The sequence below is a fragment of the Littorina saxatilis genome, linkage group LG1 (genome assembly GCF_037325665.1).
Source record: "Littorina saxatilis isolate snail1 linkage group LG1, US_GU_Lsax_2.0, whole genome shotgun sequence".
NCBI classification, from domain to species: domain Eukaryota; kingdom Metazoa; phylum Mollusca; class Gastropoda; order Littorinimorpha; family Littorinidae; genus Littorina; species Littorina saxatilis.
The window spans coordinates 8,486,330-8,509,556 of NC_090245.1; the positions used below are offsets into that span (position 1 = coordinate 8,486,330).

The following is a 23,227-nucleotide window of genomic DNA, read 5'->3' on the forward strand; positions in this document are numbered from 1 at the left end:
TGTGATCGGAAGGTCGCAGGATCGAATTCGGGCCGGGACGGACACGGGTCAACTTTATGTGCAGACGGAAGCCATGTCCCACCCCCGTGTCATCACAATGGCACGTAAAAGACCTTGGTCATTCTGCCATAAGTGCAGGTGGCTGAATACACCTAAACACGCAGACACCTGGGTAGCGCGACTCCGTTGCTGCTAGCTTTCCACTGGGATGAAGCGACCCGAATTTCCCAGTGATGGGACAATAAAGTAATGACAAGAAGAGCAAACGCTCGATCGAGTCACTTTCGCAGTTCTGAATATTATATGAGGCATCAGATGGACAGGAAGAAATTGCTATTCACAACACAATGAGTCACGTTCACATAAAATTTGAGCCCGGTCACTTTTATAGTTTCCGAGAAAAGCCCAACGTTAAGTTGTGTGTTGCCGAACAGAAAAGGCTAGTTATCTCCCTTGTTTTTCTGATAACGTTCGTAAAAGGCTACAGATGTAAATACTTTGATGTAAAGAATAATCCTACAAAGTTTCAATCACATCCGATGAACTTTGTCAAAGATATAAAATGTCTAATTTTTCCTTTGACGCTGACCTGTGACCTTGAAAAAGGTCAAAGGTCAACGAAACCATCGTTAAAGTGTAGCGGTCATTGGAGGTCACGACTAAACAAAATATGAGCCCGATCGCTTTGATAGTTTCCGAGAAAAGTCCAACGTTAAGGTGGTGTCTACGGACGGCCGGCCGGACGGCCGGCCGGACGGCCGGCCGGACAGACTAACACTGACCGATTACATAGAGTCACATTTTCTCAAGTGACTCAAAAATGAAAAGAAAAAATGAAAATGAAAAAAATGGTGGGTTTTTTTTTTTTTTTTTTTTTGGGGGGGGGGGGGATTTAAAAAAAGACCGACCTACCGACCCTATTTTTTTTGCCTATGTTACCGTAAACAGACTTTTTTTTTTGGCCTCACATATCAACAGTAAGTGACTGCTTACATATGATTTGTTCACAGGCCTTCTCCACTTTTTGGGTCATCAAAGTTGGAGGCAAACACTTATCAAACAAGAAGGGCAAAGCCCATACGACTCACATGCTTGACCTAAACCTAGCAATGACATCATACACTAAGAACTGCTTTACACATTTTTCCTACCAAAATACATGTGACCTTGACCCAAGGTCAAGGTCATCCAAGGTCATGCAACACAAAGCTGTTAATTCAAGACATAGGAAGTACAATGGTGCTTATTGGCTCTTTCTACCATGAGATATGGTCACTTTTAGTGGTTCACTACCTTATTTTGGTCACATTTCATAAGGGTCAAAGAGACCTTGACCTTGATCATATGTGACCAAATTTGTCTCATGATGAAAGCATAACATGTGCCCCACATAATTTTTAAGTTTGAAACAGTTATCTTCCATAGTTCAGGGTCAAGGTCACTTCAAAATATGTATACAATCCAACTTTGAAGAGCTCCTGTGACCTTGACCTTGAAGCAAGGTAAACCAAACTGGTATTAAAAGATGGGGCTTACTTTGCCCTATATATCATATATAGGTGAGGTATTCAATCTCAAAAACTTCAGAGAAAATGTGAAAAATGTGAAAAATAGCTGTTTTTTAGACAACATTTATGGCCCCTGCGACCTTGACCTTGAAGCAAGGTCAAGATGCTATGTATGTTTTTTGGGGCCTTGTCATCATACACCATCTTGCCAAATTTGGTACAAATAGACTGAATAGTGTCCAAGAAATATCCAACGTTAAAGTTTTCCGGACGGCCGGACGGACGGACGTCCGGACGGACGTCCGGACGGACGGACGGACGGACGGACGGACGACTCGGGTGAGTACATAGACTCACTTTTGCTTCGCATGTGAGTCAATAAAACGTCATGATGCAAAAGAGACATGTTGATTTCAATTAAGCCCATATTTCTCTATATTCAAATAACTACCTGTGAATGTGATTCTGTAAGTCAACAAAAAACTCCAGATACTGGAAATCCTTATTTAAATGCTGATGAAAAAAAGTGACTGTCCAAAACTAATTTATGTATCGATTGAACATTAGATTTCCCTGAGAGAAAAAAGAGAAGAAACAAACCACCATCCGGGATCAGTAACCTCAACGTTTAGTTTTGCCTTATATATACGAACTTGTTAACAGCGTGCCGGTTGGCCGTCCGGATTACCTAAAACTGCTCATTACACCCCCGGTATAGGGGTGTGTATAGGTTTCACTCGATGTGTTTGTTTGTGTGTTTGTTTGTGTTCGCAAGTAGATCTCAAGAATGAACGGACCGATCGTCACCAAACTTGGCGAACAGGTTCTATACATTCCTGAGACGGTCCTTACAAAAATTGGGACCAGTCAAACACACGGTTAGGGAGTTATTGGTGGATTAAAATTATACAACGACTTATAGAGGCACACCCCCGTTGGTCAAAGGGAAATAACCATTCTCACTGCCACCAACTGAGAAGGTTATTTCCCTTTGTCGCTTTGACGGGGGTGTTTTTCCTATCGGAGGAATTTCTTGTTTTATTTTTGAATCCCAGTTCCTCTATTGAGCGAACAACACTGGAAAACAATTCCTATCAGGACTCAGGACTCAGGAATGTTTTATTTCAGGCCATAGCCCATGAATAAGGTAATACACCATGACAAATGCATTAAAACGAACATGTTAGGCGCACAGGCAATATTTTATAATGTGTCAATCATAATACATGTATATGTATATCTGGCACTCCTCCACGCGCTGCATTCGCATGCGCACTGTACTGATTCACAATCACCCGCACATACGCAAACTGACTATCACGTGTGTATGATATATATATATACAAATTTGCACACTTATGTTACAAGTTGAACGTGTAGGGAAAAAAAACCAAGAAATTTCGTTCTAATGAAAATATTTATTTGACCTTACATGAAGAACGTAATATACTTCCTACAGCTTAACAAAAAATAAGTTCGTGTGACTCGCAGTCGTTTGTTGCATTTTAGATTCAAAGGTACACAATAACGTGCTACTGTAGATACAGCGAATCGCATTGAAACCACAAACTGTCGACTTAATTCATCACGTATGTGAAAAGAGAAACTGGGTCACACGGGTCCATGATCGTTCAGGGGTTGAGTAAACCACGAGAACTGGTGTGTGGTTTACGCATGCTAAATAGCCATTCAAACGAACTGTGTCATTTAATTATGTTAAATGCTAGTGCAAGTGTGTTCCATAAGGTTAGAATTGCTAATTTCGTAAAAGATTCCATCGTTCTGTAAACCCTCATTTCAGGCGGAGTGAGGCTTTAAATACAATTCTGTTCCAAATGTCGACTTATAATTTCTGTACATTTCAAATCTTTCACTGTTCGCCAAGTGGCTGGACCAATTTTGAATATTACAATCGATTAAAGGTTGCCTGAATGTTCGCACAAACAAAGGAATTGACTGCAGACCTTGATTTTCCAATACAAAACCATATCCATATCTGTACAAACACAGGCAAATATTGGTGGCCCAATTTTGCTAATATCCTTTTTATCCAGTTTCAAGAGCATACTATATGCCTTCCTTGGTAACCTGTTTCTATTCATTCTCGTTATTTAACGTAACATCCGTACATGACAATCTACGAACAACGAATACCTTCCAGTGTCTCCAAGAATAACGTAACACCCGCACATGACAATTTACGAACAACGAATACCTTCCAGTGTCTCCAAGAATAACGTAACACCCGCACATGACAATTTACGAACAACGAATCATTTAACTAGTATACTTCTAAAAGATGACGTCATTAGGTTACTACGTCATAAATGACGAGGTTTTAAAATACGTCATTTTGGGGTTGTGCTTCAAAACGGGCTCTTTTGTCATACATGAAAATCTTCACTTCTTTGAAAGAGTCGGGTGATGGTACAAAGAAAATGTCTACAAAGCTGAAGAACGTTACACGAATCAAAGCTGTTCCATATTCTACAATTTTACAAAAGAAAAGGGAAATCAAAACTGGGGAAAAGGGGAATAACTCTGACAAGCCAAAAAAACTTCGATGAGTGCTTCAAACGAGAATAATGTAGCTGCTGTGTCAAAATTTAAGAACTAAGATTAAAAAAATGTACATGCGAGTATAAAGTGCAAAACCTAAACTTTCATATGGAACAGTTCAGAGAATTTTTCTCAATGATCTTCTGCTTCAAAAGCTGGCCGCAAAATGGGTGCCTCATTAGCTGAAAGGGGAACAGAAAGAGCATCAGGGTCTTGCACGCGATCTGCTCAACCGTTATGAACCCAGTAGACCCGAATTTGTTGTTACTGTAGTCACTGATAACGAGATTTTGGTTTCCTTCTACTTTAGTGCCAGAGAACGCAGAAGCAAAGCGTGTCTAGACCAAAATGACGAGATGCATCACATTTGTAAGCGAGATTTTCAAAGCAGAAACAGGGCTTTTTGCTATATTTTTCGGCCACGAAGGTCGACCCGATGCTGTCGATATTCTGTCTACTAACAGTACCGTCATTGTCACGTACCATGTAGAAACCTTTTTACCCAAATTTACTTACGAGTTTAGCAGTTAGCGACCAAACTGCGAAACCCAGACTGCCCTTCTCCTTCATGAAAATGTCAGCCTCCACAAAAGAAGGGCTGTTACTCCATTCCTAAAAGACCAAATGATCCCATTTTTGCCTCACACATTCTTCAGACCTGATTACACCCCTTGTGATTTCTGGTAAATACCCTCTTTAAAAATCAGACTTTTTGCCAACAAGTTTCACTGCACCCAGGACCTCAAAACAGCCGTCAAATTAGAGCTCAAACGCAACCTCAAATAAGGCCGCCTTAAGGCCCGTCCATACACTCCCGGCCGACCCTGTCCACATTTGACTTATGCTCAAAACGGCGCCCCGCAACGTGCCATGATCGCGAAGCGTTATTTGCAGAAGAATAGCGCGTGTTCTAATTTCTATGACACAGACATAGAACGACGGAAATTTGACCAATCACAGCAAACCAGAGCGATGACGTCAGCTGCTCGCGGCGCGGCAGTCGAATGCAACTGAACCTTCTTTGCAGAAGAATAGCGCGTGTTCTAATTTCTATGACACAGACATAGAACGACGGAAATTTGACCAATCAGAGCAAACCAGAGCGATGACGTCAGCTGCTCGCGGCGCGGCAGTCGAATGCAACTGAACTTTCTTGTCAGGAGACCCGCTCCACTGTGATACCGCGTTGTGAAAAAAATCGTCGATGTGTGGCCACTCGGCAATTCCCGCGCTACGCACAAAACGGCCTGCGGCGCATAGAGCGTAAAACGGCGTCCAAATGTGGTCCCCGCTATAAGGCCTCTTCTGATTAGTGATAACCGCCAATGAATAAAGTAATTAGTTTTTTTCCGATTAAGGTACATACAATGACTAATTGGAACCTGGCAGTGAGGATAGTATCACTGCAGCAGTTGGACTATATCCTTATGTACTCGTCTACGTATGTTTGGTTTTAATTATTTGCAAGGGGATGCAGATATTTAGGAAAATATGAAATGCAAATGGCCGCCATGATTACTATTTTGTCGATATCTACTTCCTCTAGCTGATAATCAAAACCGAACATACGTAGACGGGTACATAAGGATGAAGACCAACTGGTGCAGTGATATTATCCTCACTGCGAGGTTCCAATTAGTCGCTGTATGACAGTATGTACCTTAATCGCTAAAAACTAATTACTTTATTCATTAGCGGTTATCACGTGTTTGGTCCAGTTATACACAGTGAGCCTTATGTCAAAGGAAAGTGCAGAGTATTAGGAACACAACGGTATCAAAATCAAAAGTACTGGTCAAGAAACAAAGACGCACGAAGCAATTGAAAAATGTGACTTTCGTAGATCTGTATTAATTGGCTTAATCTCCACCTTAACAAGGTACCCATTTTTTTTTTTATTATTATTTTTTTTTTTGGGGGGGGGGGGGCATGGCTACTAATATATCGGGCTACAATCCATAACTTTGATGTTTTTCTTTCAGACGTATTAGTCGATTAATGAGGCGATTCGACACAATGGATAACTTACCCGGCTCCCCCCGTTCATGTCGTCATGTGTGGTGCGCGTAAGCCACTGAAACCCGAAGTAAGGTTTGTGGCGGTAGAGACGAGCAAACTCCGCCATGTTGTCCAACATTAACTCATCGCTGGGCGTCCCTTTGAAGCAAGCCTCTTTGTTGGTGAACAACTGGCTGCTTCTCTCTTTGGCCATCTCAACAATGCGAGAATAGTAATGGGTGGGCTGACCCGCGAAGCCTCTCTGGGCGAAGCGAAAGATGTTCATGAAGGTGGTGTCCTCTGCGAACATGGTGCGGTAGCCTTCGTCCTCGAAGTCCTGCCACAAGAAGCGGAAGCCCTGTTTGTCGATATACTGCTTGCCCGTGTCAACGTGTGGCTTCTTGCCCGTCATGACGGGGAGCAAGTTGGGAAAGGTGTTGAGGCCTATCTGTAGGGCAAGAATAGGATGGATCAAGAAGAAAATAATGGCATCGATTGACATTGATTAGTTCTTATACATCTTAGCTGGCTACAACTGCATGAAGATATAATGAGTTTGTTTACATTTCACAAAAGAATGTGTAAAATCATCGATGAACCTTGACAAAGGAAACAACTACTTCTACCAATACCTGCACCTGCGTGTGTGTGTATGTGTGTGTGTGTGTGTGTGTGTGTGTGTGTGTGTGTGTGCGTGCGCACGTGCGTGTGTGCGTGCGTGCATACGTGTGTAGGTGTGTGTTTAAATGAATCTTTTACATCTTCTCGGGAAGATTATTTGCATTTGTCGAGACTGTTGGTTATATAAGAATCGTACATTGATTTTAATGTTATGTTTTGGTGGTCCGCTTGTCGTCATGTTTATGCGCCACCAATGTTATTTCTCAGATTAAGATAATAAAATTAATTTGATTTGATTTGATTGATTTAATTATAGGAAGATTGGTTAACTTGAGGCACCTTGGTGCAACGTTTTTCCAGCCGTTCAGTGACTTGCTTTTAAATTAATTTTTTTATCACATTTTACATCCCCCCAAAAAAAACCAAAAATTTTAGGTTATTGGAACGATTACTTATTGACCGAACAAAACGTTATATTTACAGTACGTCGACCCAGTAGTCTTTTTAAGTAGACAGACAGACAAACACGTATGATACAAATAATGAACTTATCTCAAAATCGTAGATGAATCTCGATTGCAAAATGCCGCAATGATCAATCACGAGGTAATAGGGCAGCAGCACTTGTTCTAACGCGTTTTGTCAAAATGTAAAAACTTTTTACAAAACGCAGGGGGCTCAAACACGCGTTTTGTCAAAATGTAATAACCCTAGAATTCTGGGCTATCATCCAGTTTCAGTTTTACAGCAAGCTGTTATACAGGGAATTGATTAATTAAAAAAAATGTAGCCAACGAGGTTGTCAATTGGTTGGTCAAGATGAAAGACATGTCTGAAGGTGCCGGCAACCGCCTGTGCCGACAAGTCGGCTTTCTTTGATGATTGAAACTTGTCACAGAATACGTGAATACGTGACGCGTCTTCATGCCCACTGACAATGTAATGATCCTAAAGACTTTTGTTTGATTGTCCCTTTAATTGCAACAAATCAAACTATCAAGCAAACCAACACACAAAAACAAATATTGGTCTTCATTCAGGATATTTTAAATAATCGGGGTAAAAGGAAATAAATGACTTTTAATTGAACTGTGGATTTGCATGAGTAGCATACAAACAGACAGACACACAATTTGGAAATTATTTGATGGTGAAGATTCTAAGTTTTCTTGACTTCCAATTTCAAAAAAGATAAGGGGTCTTGTGGGCGCGCCACTCGTTTTGTCAAAACGTTTTTACAAAACGCGGGGCGCGCCCCGTGTTTTGTAACAAAGTGTGAAATGTTTTGACAAAACACGGGGCGCGCCCCGCGTTTTGTAAAAATGTTTTGACAAAACACGGGGCGCGCCCCGCGTTTTGTAAAATGTTTTACATTTTGACAAAACGCGTTACAACAGCACTCTGCAGTCTCTGACTCAATTACCCAGAAAGTCATGACCTCCTTTGTCGAGCTTGTTTTCAGAAGAACGCTCGTAATCACTACTTTAGGAGCTACTTAACCGATGTCAACTTTTTGTAAGTTGTGTACCCTCAAACAAGAATCCGTGCATGACCAATTCTTTACACCGTTTATTTATAGTACATGAACTTCTTGCAAGATTGCAGATGATAAAGATGTAAGTGGCAGGCACATCACAAAAGCACAGTGACATCTTTTCTATATAATACCATTGCTTGTTAACTGACTACATTTGTATGTCATTTTGAAAAGCAGTGACGCGTCACCCGGAAATTTAGCACAGTGTTCGGCGTTTCACCTGTCAAAAATCTTCTTTTGAAACTTTTACCCGACGATGTCAAAGCCAGTTTGCTCCTAGTGTTAGTCAAAAGGCGAAAGGAGTATTATCTTCCGTTGACATTGTGAAAAGAACATCATATTTCGTCCTGCATAATTATATATTTTGTATTTTTTTTCGGAAGAGCATTAAAACACTGATGGGAGTTTTGAATGGTTGTTATATTACGTGTTTTAATTAGAGAGAGAGAGAGAGAGAGAGAGAGAGAGAGAGAGAGAGAGAGAGAGAGAGAGAGAGAGAGAGAGAGAATCAGAATCAGAATCAGAATGGTTTATTGCTCAGGCAATATGCCCATTGCAAGTTGGGCTGGATTTGGGGAAGGGTATTCGAACACTCAAATATCGAAACCGAAGCCGATAGTGCATTTACACAAAGTTGCATGAATAAGAGTGTCCGTTCAAACTGACATTACAACATGTCAGACGTGTCGCGCTCTGAACGAGGCTATAAGTAAGCCTCCCAAAAACCATCACAGATATACTGTCCGGCTTTTACACACAGTACAAACCGGTGACCCTTCCATTTGAAAGCTCACCGAACGGGAACATCCTGGCTGCTTTCCGTCGAGAGTGAGACATTTTCAAAGAATTTATTTTCGTGGACCGTCTGATCTACGTACAATCAGGCTCCTCGTTTTGGCGCTAGAACTAACTTTTAAAATTTAAATAATAACACAAACATTCTTAAATCATAAAAGATTTATTTTTTCATCAAGACAAGATCAGTACAATTCGAAGTTTTGAAAGTTTTAAAAAAGATAGCCCGGAAGCAGGGTCACGAAAGGTCGTGTCTTAAAGCAGACGATTTTTCTGCATAGCGCTCGCTTTCTTTGAAGCCAGGCGCCGCCGACAAATTCGTGTGACTCGTAGCCATTTGTTGCGGTTTAGAATCAGAGGTACACAATAACGTGCTATTGCAGATACAGCCAGTCGCATTGAAATCACAAACTGACGACTAAATTGTGTGAAAAAAGGAAACTGGATCACACGGGTTCACGATGGCTCAGGGGTTAGATAAACCACGAAATCTGGTGTGTGGTTTACGCGAGCTAAATAGCAATTCAAACGAACTGTTTCATTTAATGCTATTAAATGCTATTGCAGGTGTGTTCCATAAGGTTAGAACTGCTTTTTTTTATTAAAAGATTTAAATCGTTTTGTAAACCATTTGAGACATAGGCTTTTAAGTGATTTTCCTTCAGTTTCAACACAAAGTGTGGTAACTTGCCACAGCTTCCTTGAATTTGGGACACTATTCTTGGACATTACCGCGTGACGTATCATATGATCTGTCTGCTTCTTTTTTTTAACCATCTCAACAATACAAGAATAGTAATGGGTGGACGTAGCGAAAGGTGTTCACACCAAACAGTTAATTTCATATTACCCAATATTGTCGGACTGTGTGATGATATCTTCTGCTATGGTCTGTTGAGACAGTGATATCAAAATCAAGACCGGAGGTCGAGATTTTGATATCACTGTCGAAACAGACCAATAGCAGAAGATATCATCACACAGTCAGTCAATGTTAGATATATTGCTAATTCTCTGGACATGTATTTACTGTAAAGAAATTACAAAAGTATTTCTCAGTTTTGGCTGTTCCATATCCCTCCCTCTGATTATTATTTCTTTTTGTTCACTCTTTTCTTGTACTTTTCAGTATTTCCAAATGTCTTTTCTTTCAAAAAGTCTTTAGTCACTTGCTCAACTAAATTCTGGGATCATTACATTTTCATATATATTTGTTTGTTTTTAAATTTAGGTGTTTTTGTTTTTGAAGTGGGGAAGCAATAAAGAGGTCGTCGATATCAAAACTGATATCGACAGAAATGTCGTCGATATCACTTTTACAATGAGCTCAGTTTTGCCCAATTGACCAATGGAAATCCACGTAACATATGAAATAGCAATATACAGGCATATAATATTTGCATGGTACCTTATTATAGTGGGCAAAATCCACAGCGTGAAGCCGTGTCAGAAGGAAGCGCCGTGTGCGGTTCATGGTTCGTATCATGTTGAACCGAGAGACACTGTCAATCCCCACTATCAATACGTTCATGTAGCTCGGGATGGCTTTTCCCGTTCTCTGGGAGAAAGAACAGAATAAACTGATTAATGCATAGATAAAGGAGAGAGAAAGAATGCAACAAGTCGCGTAAGGCGAAATTACTACATTTAGTCAAGCTGTGGAACTCACAGAATGAAACTGAACGTAGTCCGCCGATAGTGCAAAAGGCAGTGAAAGTGACGAGCCTGTTTGACGCGGTAGCGGTTGCGCTGTGCTTCATAGCACGCTTTACTGTACCTCTCTTCGTTTTAACTTTCTGAGCGTGTTTTTAATCCAAACATATCATCGGTATTGCATTTCAGCATGGAGACTTACAAATTAATCAATGACTTTGGTCATTAAAAATCTGAAAATTGTAATTAAAATTATTTTTTTTATAAAACGATCCAAAATTACTTTTATTTTATTTTTCATCATGTTCTGATTCCAAAAACATATAAATATGTTATATTCGGATTAAAAACAAGCTCTGAAAATTAAAAATATAATAATTATGATTAAAATTAAATTTCCGAAATCGTTTTAACAACTATTTCATCTTATTCCTTGTCGGTTCCTGATTCCAAAAACATATAGATATGATATGTTTGGATTAAAAACACCCTCAGAAAGTTAAAACGAAGAGAGGTACAGTAAAGCGTGCTATGAAGCACAGAGCAAACAGGCTCGTCACTTTCGCTGCCTTTGCACTAGCGGCGGACTACGTTCAGTTTCATTCTGTGAGTTCCACAGCTTGACTAAATGTAGTAATTTCGCCATACGCGACTTGTTTCTTTGTCTTTTTCTCTCTTTTCTTCATGTGTATAGGAAAAAGTATCTCGCGACATATCCCTTCAACACTTGTGTTTTGAAAAGAAAATGTCTACTAATATTGGCTCAAATATAGAAATAGAATATAACAGAAGTACACTTTAGGTTTGTTTGAAGAAGAAACAAGTCGCGTAAGGCGAAAATACAACATTTAGTCAAGTAGCTGTCGAACTCACAGAATAAAACTGAACGCAATGCAATTTTTCAGCAAGACCCTCGTAGCATCGTCAGTCCACCGCTCATGGCAAAGGCAGTGAAATTGACTAGAAGAGCGGGGTAGTAGTTGCGCTGAGCTGAGAAGGATAGCACGCATTTCTGTACCTCTCTTCGTTTTAACTTTCTGAGCGTGTTTTTAATCCAAACATATCATATCTATATGTTTTTGGAATCAGGAACCGACAAGGAATAAGATGAAAGTGTTTTTAAATTGATTTCGAAAATTTAATTTTGATAATAATTTTTACATTTTTAATTTTCAGAGCTTGTTTTTAATCCAAATATAACATATTTATATGTTTTTGGAATCAGAAAATGATGGAAAATAAGATGAACGTAAATTTGGATCGTTTTATAAAAAAAATATTTTGTTTACAATTTTCAGATTTTTAATGACCAAAGTCATCAATTAATCTTTAAGCCACCAAGCTGAAATGCAATACCGAAGTCCGGGCTTTGTCGAAGATTACTTGACCAAAATTTGAACCAATTTGGTTGAATAATGAGAGCGTGACAGTGCCGCCTCAACTTTCACGAAAAGCCGGATATGACGTCATCAAAGACATTTATCAAAAAAATGAAAAAAACGTCTGGGGATATCATACCCAGGAACTCTCATGTCAAATTTCATAAAGATCGGTCCAGTAGTTTAGTCTGAATCCCTCTACACACACACACACACACACACACACACACACACACACACACACACACACACACACAGACAGACAGACACACACACGCACGCACATACACCACGACCCTCGTCTCGATTCCCCCCTCTACGTTAAAACATTTAGTCAAATCTTGACTAAATGTAAAAACACGACTGTAGGTGAGGTTCAGTACAATTTAAATCAGAAAAAGGCAATGGTTCGAAAGAAAAAAATATCTGTTCAAAGAATTCTTTATTCAGCCGGAAAGTTAAAAACAAAGTACATATTTCTCTGTGTCGGAAGTTGAACGTTGTTGACGCCTAAGCATGCGCTGTTGTAGTTTCTTTTCGATTTCCGGTTTCTCCGTCATGATGTAGTGGACATTTTCGTATAACTGTATCTGGAAAAGCAACACGAAATTTGTACTTTGCGGGATCTCCAGCGAAGCGCGAAAGGTACATTACATGATTAATTGTGTCAATACATGTTAGTGTTAGTGTTAGTGTTAGTGTTAGTGTTAGTGTTAGTGTGTGTGTGTGTGTGTGTGTGTGTGTGTGAAGCGATTCCCAAACAAGAAGGGCAAAGCCCATACGACTCACATGCTTGACCTTGACCTTTACATGACCTTGACCTTCAGGGTCAAGGTCAAATAACTAAACCTAGCAATGACATCATACACTAAGAACTGCTTTACACATTTTTCCTACCAATATACATGTGACCTTGACCCAAGGTCAAGGTCATCCAAGGTCATGCAACACAAAGCTGTTAATTCAAGACATAGGAAGTACAATGGTGCTTATTGGCTCTTTCTACCATGAGATATGGTCACTTTTAGTGGTTCACTACCTTATTTTGGTCACATTTCATAAGGGTCAAAGTGACCTTGACCTTGATCATATGTGACCAAATGTGTCTCATGATGAAAGCATGACATGTGCCCCACATAATTTTTAAGTTTGAAACAGTTATCTTCCATAGTTCAGGGTCAAGGTCACTTCAAAATATGTATACAATCCAACTTTGAAGAGCTCCTGTGACCTTGACCTTGAAGCAAGGTAAACCAAATTGGTATCAAAAGATGGGGCTTACTTTGCCCTATATATCATATATAGGTGAGGTATTGAATCTCAAAAACTTCAGAGAAAATGGGAACAAGAAGGGCAAAGCCCATACGACTCACATGCTTTACACATTTTTCCTTCCAAAATACATGTGACCTTGACCCAAGGTCAAGGTCATCCAAGGTCATGCAACACAAAGCTGTTAATTCAAGACATAGGAAGTACAATGGTGCTTATTGGCTCTTTCTACCATGAGATATGGTCACTTTTAGTGGTTCACTACCTTATTTTGGTCACATTTCATAAGGGTCAAAGTGACCTTGACCTTGAGCATATGTGACCAAATGTGTCTCATGATGAAAGCATAACATGTGCCCCACATAATTTTTAAGTTTGAAACAGTTATCTTCCATAGTTCAGGGTCAAGTATACAATCCAACTTTGAAGAGCTCCTGTGACCTTGACCTTGAAGCAAGGTAAACCAAACTGGTATCAAAAGATGGGGCTTACTTTGCCCTATATATCATATATAGGTGAGGTATTGAATCTCAAAAACTTCAGAGAAAATGGGAAAAATGTGAAAAATAGCTGTTTTTTAGACAACATTTATGGCCCCTGCGACCTTGACCTTGAAGCAAGGTCAAGATGCTACGTATGTTTTTTGGGGCCTTGTCATCACACACCATCTTGCCAAATTTGGTACTGATAGACTGAATAGTGTCCAAGAAATATCCAACGTTAAAGTTTTCCGGACGGACGGACGGACGGACGGACGGACGACTCGGGTGAGTACATAGACTCACTTTTGCTTCGCATGTGAGTCAAAAATGTGAAAAATAGCTGTTTTTTAGACAACATTTATGGCCCCTGCGACCTTGACCTTGAAGCAAGGTCAAGATGCTATGTATGTTTTTTGGGGCCTTGTCATCATACACCATCTTGCCAAATTTGGTACTGATAGACTGAATAGTGTCCAAGAAATATCCAACGTTAAAGTTTTCCGGACGGACGTCCGGACGGACGGGGGGGACGGACGTCCGGACGGACGGACGGACGGACGGACGACTCGGGTGAGTACATAGACTCACTTTTGCTTCGCATGTGAGTCAAAAACTAACAGACTGATTTTAATAAAACTTTACATGCACATTCTTCCAGATGATATCCCCAGATCATTTTTCCTCCTTTGATGACGTCATATCCGGGGCGGGGGTATAGCTCAGTTGGTAGCGCGCTGGATTTGTATTCAGTTGGCCGCTGTCAGCGTGAGTTCGATCCCAGGTTCGGCGGAAATTTATTTCACAGAGTCAACTTTGTGTGCAGACTCTCTTCGGTGTCCGAACCTCCCCCCGTGTACACTACATTGGGTGTGCACGTTAAAGATCCCACGATTGACAAAAGGGTCTTTCCTGGCAAAATTGCTGAGGCACAGTTAATAATTGTCTACCTATACCCGTGTGACTTGGAATAATAGGCCGTGAAAGGTAAATATGCGCCGAAATGGCTGCAATCTACTGGCCGTATAAAATTTCATCTCACACGGCATCACTGCAGAGCGCCTAGAACTGTACCCACGGAATATGCGCGATATAAGACTCATTGATTGATTGATTGATTGATCCGGCTGTTAGGTTGTTGTTGTTGTTGTTTTTTGTTTATCAGAAGATGTGCTTAATTTTGTTACCTCTTTCACGTTTTTTCTCTATGATATATACTTTTATTAAAAAAAAAAATGACGGACTTCCAGGTTACTAAAATCATAGAAACGTGTTTCTTTTTACCTAATTACAAAATTTCATTCTCAATAAATAATACCAATACCTATGTTTTTCAAACAAAAATTACACAGTCATAATGTAACCACCACTTACACAAACATACTTCTGATTTGTAACTGTTGTGAAAGTTGAGGCGCACTGTCACGCCCGCATTTTTCAGGTAAACAGATTGAAACTGAAAGTTTGGTCAAGCAATCTTTGACTAACTCCGGACTATTGGATTTCATTTGTGCTTGGAAGCTTTCCAATTTATTGATTAGCTTAATCATTACAGTGGTGATTAAAATTGAATTTTCCCTAACCTATTTAAACATGATTGCATTGTGCTCCCTGTCTTCCCCTGAATAAAGACATTTAAGCCTCAATCTTAAACGTTGTTATGTCGGGCGAACGATGTACTCCTGTATTCTGAATTGGTTTATTCCTATTCAGCATGTTACTGTGTCAACATTTTGTCTGGAATTGGTGCAACCTATTTGGGTTAAGCCGATGTTTTTCTCATTCGTTCAGTATTGGAGCTGCACTACAGCTGTCATAAATGGTATGCCAATGGAGGAGGTACAAACATTGGGAAGGTGGAAATCACAAGCCGTACGGGTATACGTAAGAAAATAACTTAGGGGACCCAGTGGCATATATATACAGTATGGGATATGCAATGATGGCTGGTGCCTCACCGCCGATGGTGTACACCTCAGCGAGTGGAGCAACAAACTCTTTGTTGCCGACTTAGAGAGACAGCTCATGTATAATTAGTGCGGGCAGAAGTGGGGTAAATTGCTAGCAATTTGTTGGCATAAGATAGACATGGCCACAGGCGAAAGTAATTCTGCTTGGAAGCACACACTATTCTGTAACGTTAAGGATATCTGCAGGATTGAGCCCGTTACAAAAGGCCATGTTGTTGTGGTCTGGTTCAGTGGAGGAGGGTCCTGTGGCTGCACCATCAACCCACCTGTATCAATTGCAAGTCTTTCTCACTGTGTGAGAGCCAGGGGTTGGCGTGCTAAACAGAGTAATTTGGTTGGTGTACACCCCCAGATTACTTCTGTAAGTATGGTACGTAATGGGCAAAACAGTGCTGAGACAGCCAGGGGCCTGCTGATTTGCTGGTACAGATGAGGGCAATTTAATACAGGGAAGCGGAGGGGGTGCATTATGATTTCTAAAATATGATTTTACAAGATTGGATAATTACTGCCTGTGGTTATGTCTATCTCCCCACTCTGCGCCCGATTATGCCAAAAAGTATTAATCTGACAGAACATCAATATGTTTTGAGTTTGAATCTCTGTATCTGTGTCAGAGGAATTTTGCTTCAGTGTAAAAGAACAGCTAAATGTTTGGCTGTACATGTATAGACATTTTTACCCTGGTCAGGGTTTTTTGCTTAAAGGGGAATGTACAGCAGCAAGTTTGTTGCTAGTGGAATTTTGAACCCCAGTCAGGGGAGTTTGTTGATGTGTGGATACACATGTGTATATATCAGTTCAATAAATGTTGGAACTGTTACTACCAGGGTTAAGTTTTAGAGTGTGCGCAATGAGGATGGAAGTTGTGTAAATATGTGATAAGTGGTGTCTCGACATAAAAAAATATGCATATCACGTGTTTGGGTTAAAAAGAAGCTCACAAATCAAGAAAATCAGTTGTATGCAAATTAGGCTTTGTTAGCTTCTTTGGGCTTCAAAGACTCCAGACTCAAAGACTCAAACTGTTAGGTCCTTATCAAAACAAGAAAAATTGCTTAGCGGTGTTGGGCGGTTACTACTGACATAAAATACATCTCACACACACACACACACTCGCCATTTCTCCAGACAGTTAGGACAGGCAGAGATTTGTTGATGAATATGAATAAAGTTTGAACAGATGGGTCTTTAAAGCTGATTTATAAGAAGTGGTTGACTCAATGTAGCGAATGTTATGCGGGAAGGAGTTCCAGTTTTGAAGGGCAGAATGGAAGGAAGGATCTGTGACCGAAGGTTTTAGTTCTAACATGGGGAATGCGAAATAGCCGGGAATCGGCAAGGAAGCGAATCTGTCGGATAAAGGGTGGGGGGTGGGGGGGGGGGGGTGTATAAACAGTTAAAAGTTTACAGATATAGACAGAAACCATTTAAGAGAGACAAATATGACAGAGTACTGTTTTTAGTCAATGCAGGCTTGGACAGGTAACCAGTAATGGCAAGGCAAGGCAAATGTTTATTACACAAAACCACATTGGGTACATGAATAATAAAAGTAATAACAATTGTGAAGACGTGGGGAGAGTGGATGAGTGGTTTTGCATGATCACCCATGCGTGCTTTGACAACCAGTCTAGCTGCTGTATTTTGCACTTTCTGGAGTGTGTCCGTGATGTCAAGGGGACATTCATACAAAAGAGTATAGCACTAGCAGTAATTACACTTCGACAAAACCAAGTCGTACATCAGGGCTCCCCATAGAGCGCGTCCCTGCGTCCTATACGCACTAGAAGCCGAAATCACGTACTAGAAATTCATGGAGGGGGTCCCGGGACGCACTAAACCTACAAAGAGCGGGTCCCGGGACGCACTCAATTTCCTCTGTCGTGCGTCCCGTATACTCTTTTCAGACTTTAGTCGTCAGCTAAGTCAAAGTGCAAACACAAATTATCCCATTTTTTTACGCAAAACAAAGTGTTCAGGTGTGTTGCATTTGACTTGGTATAGTTGAAGTGTCCTCCTCGAATATTCTGGTAAGAAAAAAAACCCAGTTCATATCACATTATTTGCGATCACAATGCGTTATGTAAATAGGGAGTTTGGGGGCCCGGGACTCTTGGGACCCTCTAAACCTCTGCTAAGGGGGTCCATGGACCCTCTAAACATTGCAAGTGGGGGTCCCGGGACCCTCTAGGACGGGCGTTCGTGGGGAGCCCTGTACATTAGTGTTTTTGTCGCATCGACTGTCAGGCAATTTTGAATGGAACTGATGCGTCGAATTCACACAGAGATGGTTTATCAATCAATCAATCAATGACGCTTATATCGCGCATATTCCGTGGGTACAGTTCTAGGCGCTCTGCAGTGATGCCGTGTGAGATGAAATTTTATACGGCCAGTAATTGCAGCCATTTCGGCGCATATTTACCTTTCACGGCCTATTATTCCAAGTCACACGGGTATAGGTAGACAATTATTAACTGTGCCTAAGCAATTTTGCCAGGAAAGACCCTTTTGTCAATCGTGGGATCTTTAACGTGCACACCCAATGTAGTGTACACGGGGGGGGGGGGGGGGGGGGGGGGAGTTCGGACACCGAAGAGAGTCTGCACACAAAGTTGACTCTGAAATAAATTTCCGCCGAACCTGGGATCGAACTCACGCTGACAGCGGCCAACTGAATACAAATCCAGCGCGCTACCAACTGAGCTATATCCCCGGTTTATTATAACTTTAACCAGTGACAGTCTGTCTGTCTGTCTTTCTGCTCACTTGACAATAAGCCAATTATTATAAACACGGGGGTGGGGAGGGGGGAGGTGCTCCCTATGGTTGCCCCCCCCCCCCCCCCCCTGGGGAAGACAACCATAGTTTTTCTTCCCAACGGCCATCGCCCCGCTCCCTCCCCAACGCCCCTGAAAAACAAGAAGGGCAAAGCCCATACGACTCACATGCTTTACACATTTTTCCTACCAAAATACATGTGACCTTGACCCAAGGTCAAGGTCATCCAAGGTCATGCAACACAAAGCTGTTAATTCAAGACATAGGAAGTACAATGGTGCTTATTGGCTCTTTCTACCATGAGATATGGTCACTTTTAGTGGTTCACTACCTTATTTTGGTCACATTTCATAAGGGTCAAAGTGACCTTGACCATATGTGACCAAATGTGTCTCATGATGAAAGCATAACATGTGCCCCACATAATTTTTAAGTTTGAAACAGTTATCTTCCATAGTTCAGGGTCAAGGTCACTTCAAAATATGTATACAATCCAACTTTGAAGAGCTCCTGTGACCTTGACCTTGAAGCAAGGTAAACCAAACTGGTATCAAAAGATGGGGCTTACTTTGCCCTATATATCATATATAGGTGAGGTATTGAATCTCAAAAACTTCAGAGAAAATGGGAAAAATATGAAAAATAGCTGTTTTTTAGGCAACATTTATGGCCCCTGCGACCTTGACCTTGAAGCAAGGTCAAGATGCTATGTATGTTTTTTGGGGCCTTGTCATCATACACCATCTTGCCAAATTTGGTACTGATAGACTGAATAGTGTCCAAGAAATATCCAACGTTAAAGTTTTCCGGACGGACGGACGGACGGACGGACGACTCGGGTGAGTACATAGACTCACTTTTGCTTCGCATGTGAGTCAAAAAGGGAACAAAAATGAAATGAACAAAAATAATGATTAGAGATAAGCGCCACTTTAAGTCGCCTTGAGTCACCTTGTGGTGAGATATGTGCGCGTTATAAATTCTCGTATTATCATTATTATCATCATTAAAAAGAAGTTGAAAAAGTGACATCAGGCCAAAGTGCCAGTTCCTACCTGAGATGTCGCATTTTTCAAATAACAGCGGACTCGAACCCCGTCAGTCACTAGCCGAATTTTCACCTCATCCTCAAACACCTGTGGTGCAGAAAAATCATAGGAGTTTTCCGACAGCCTGTAGATTGCCTGATAACTGCAGTTGATCAGTGTTGCCTTCAGTGACGTCACAAGTGTTGAGTTGACGATGAGAGTTGCTCCCCTTTCCACTCTGGTGAGACCAGACTCGTTGTGGTGGCAAGAAAATGGCGGATGTATGCGGGTGTACTCCATCGCAGATTCGTGGAACGGATCGTGGAAGTGTGGTTTGCACTCTTCTGCATCAAACAGTTTAGGAGACAACTTTAAGGGGGTATAAACTTTAAAGTTGGGTGTATTGTTGTATAATTTTGCTACATAGTAACATCTCAGTGGATTGTGATGATGGGATTTGGTGGGCATCTATGTCAGTTATGTAGCTTTTCAGGAAAAGAATTGGTTAGCTGATAGATTTTCACAACCATGAGGGGAAAAAAAGAAGATAATAATAACATTTTGCGAACAAAAAAATGTTGGTATCACTTTTTACACAATATTTCTTACACTTTTTATCCCTGAAAGCTGTACTTTGGAAAAGTGATGAAAAACAAGTTTACCTGGAGCCTGAACTAGGGAAAAGCAGGTATGTGGCTTATTACCAGTAAACGCCATGTACACAATTTAATTTAAACAAGTCGCGTAAGGCGAAAATACAACATTTAGTCAAGTAGCTGTCGAACTCACAGAATGAAACTGAACGCAATGCCATTTTTCAGCAAGACCGTATACTCGTAGCATCGTCAGTCCACCGCTCATGGCAAAGGCAGTGAAATTGACAAGAAGAGCGGGGTAGTAGTTGCGCTAAGAAGGATAGCACGCTTTTCTGTACCTCTCTTTGTTTTAACTTTCTGAGCGTGTTTTTAATCCAAACATATCATATCTATATGTTTTTGGAATCAGGAACCGACAAGGAATAAGATGAAAGTGTTTTTAAATTGATTTCGACAATTTAATTTTGATAATAATTTTTATATATATTTAATTTTCAGAGCTTGTTTTTAATCCAAATATAACATATTTATATGTTTTTGGAATCAGCAAATGATGGAGAATAAGATGAACGTAAATTTGGATCGTTTTATACATTTTTATTTTTTTTTACAATTTTCAGATTTTTAATGACCAAAGTCATAAATTAATTTTTAAGCCACCAAGCTGAAATGCAATACCGAAGTCCGGGCTTCGTCGAAGATTACTTGACTAAAATTTCAACCAATTTGGTTGAAAAATGAGGGCGTGACAGTGCCGCCTCAACTTTCACGAAAAGCCGGATATGACGTCATCAAAGACATTTATCAAAAAAATGAAAAAAACGTTCGGGGATTTCATACCCAGGAACTCTCATGTCAAATTTCATAAAGATCGGTCCAGTAGTTTAGTCTGAATCGCTCTACACACACACACACACACACACAGACACACGCACATACACCACGACCCTCGTCTCGATTCCCCCCTCGATGTTAAAACATTTAGTCATAACTTGACTAAATGTAAAAATCAAAAACATTTCCCGGGTCCCCTTAGTATAAATTATGATATTTTTGATCTGTCTGTTTGATTACAGTTTGGCTAGTTTAGAATCCAGCTATGGATCTATTTCTATTTCCAGTACAAATTACCAGGCCCTAGCATGAAAACTGAGAAAACTGTGGTGTAAAAACACCCTGACAAGTGGCGTTTTCGGAGAAAATCTGCATGTTAAAATTAGTTAGTTTTAGTGTGCATCGAAATAAAGAGTAAAATGGGACCGGATTTTGGGTTTTCAGTGAGAAACACACCTGCTTAGAACCCTCATATCTCTAGCTTGGATTGGAATTGATTGAAAATTCAGACTGTAAATAAAAATAGAGAGATTTAGCTTTCTAATGATGCCACACACTAGTAGGTTCTCAAAAAAAGCTTTTTTTTTTTGCAACTCTAGGTAGGTTTACCCCCTTAACCTGAGGCATAGACCTATAATGTGCCGGTTTGCTCGTAATGATAGTCGATTGTCGACTGAAATATTATCGGAGTCGCAATAGAGTGATACGTTTAACACTATGATCAACAGGGGCGGACGAGGGGGGGTTTCTGAACCCCCCCCCCCCCCCCCCCAGCCACAAAAAAAAATTGTGTTTTTTTGGGTTGAGTTTCAATTTTTGGGGTATTAATCAGTGAAAAAATCTGCTGCCTCAAACTGGTAATGATCATCCTCAGAATGCACCAGATTGCACCATTTTGCATCCTTTTTTTCAAAATTTTCCGGGGGAGCATGCCCCCGGACCCCCCTAGCAAGCTAGGCGCTTCGCGCCGTCGGCTCGGCGTTCGCGCCTTCACACCCATATCTTCACAATATACTTTTGGAAACCCCCCCCATAAAATAAACTGATCCGCCCCTGATCAACAACACTGGTATAGATAACTTTCTTTTGAAATCGGGTCTGTCTGATGATTTAAGTGTTGGGTCATGTAATCAAGCACAATCTAGAGTGTATTACCAGCATGAGCTTACGAGCAGAATTGACGAAAGCAACAACAGTTTGCAGCTGTGTCAGGCAGACATTGTGAAAGTCCGCATGCTGTAGAGTTATTCCCCTTTCGGAGTTTTAAGTAAAGAGACACTGGGTGGGATGCCATGCACATATCTCTGTGATGCCATGATTGCAAACGGCAGCCATAAATAGCCTTGTCAGTGAACAAGACAACCTCTAAAATCTGAATGTACAGTGATGCAAGAGTATTCTACACATGCTTTCAGTCGGAGTGATACACCATCACTGTATATAATTGAAAAAATACATCTGTCCACATGAAGCTACCAAACTGATAATTCGTGATCGCACCAACCACGGGCACATGACGCTGTCAGTTGGTGGTCACGTGGTGGGGCTGGTGGCGGCGGGGCGGGAGTTCTACTTCTGTCTACCTATTCTACTTATGCTATTCTGTAAAAGTAGTAGGCAGGAGAGCAAAACATACCTGTTTCCGGAGGAGCTGCAAACAGTCGATTGAGATCTTGGATCTTGAAAAGTCCCACAAGGTAGAGAGGACTTGGGATGACATCCAAGACTTGACTCATCACGAATAGTACTGTTAATGTTGAACATAGCAGGATTGTTGTGCACACCTTCACCGTACAACGATGTTTCTGCACACACGAACCACACACACACGTCACACTAAAATTGATAAGAGCGGGTTACGGGACGCATTATCATTTGTTACCATGCGTACCATCGGTACTGTTTCCAGAAAACGTCCTGCCACATCTGTTCTGATCCAAGTTTACGGAGTTAATCTAATCCATATGACCATGGGGTTTCAAAAAGTCGGTAACCGTCTGACATGAACTCCCCAGAGCAGGGCTGGACGAGGGAGGGGGGGGGGGGGTTAGGGGCTCAACCCCCCCCCCCCCTAGCCCATTAAACAAAAAATAAATTAGAAAGTTCACATTATGCCGGAATTTGCATAAAGTCTAAATTAATATGGTCAAGTTCTGGTGGCAAAGCAGTCAGTACGGTGGAATTTTAAATTGAAAGGTTATTTTCAAACCAGAA

At 40.9% G+C, this 23,227-nt stretch overlaps 1 protein-coding gene across 1 annotated transcript in view; it reads right to left on the minus strand.

Annotated features, from left to right (window-relative positions):
- The window catches only part of LOC138960751 (uncharacterized), a 39,743-nt gene extending 16,901 nt beyond the window's left edge, over nt 1-22,842 (minus strand). Inside the window, exons 1-5 of the mRNA XM_070332420.1 lie at nt 22,650-22,842; nt 19,611-19,927; nt 12,524-12,640; nt 10,427-10,576; nt 6,097-6,513 (exon numbers count right to left, since the gene is read on the minus strand). Coding sequence (XP_070188521.1) covers nt 6,097-6,513; nt 10,427-10,576; nt 12,524-12,640; nt 19,611-19,927; nt 22,650-22,749 — 1,101 coding nt within the window. The 5' untranslated portion in view covers nt 22,750-22,842. The remainder of the gene's footprint in view (nt 1-6,096; nt 6,514-10,426; nt 10,577-12,523; nt 12,641-19,610; nt 19,928-22,649) is intronic.
- Between the last annotated feature and the right edge of the window lie 385 nt (nt 22,843-23,227).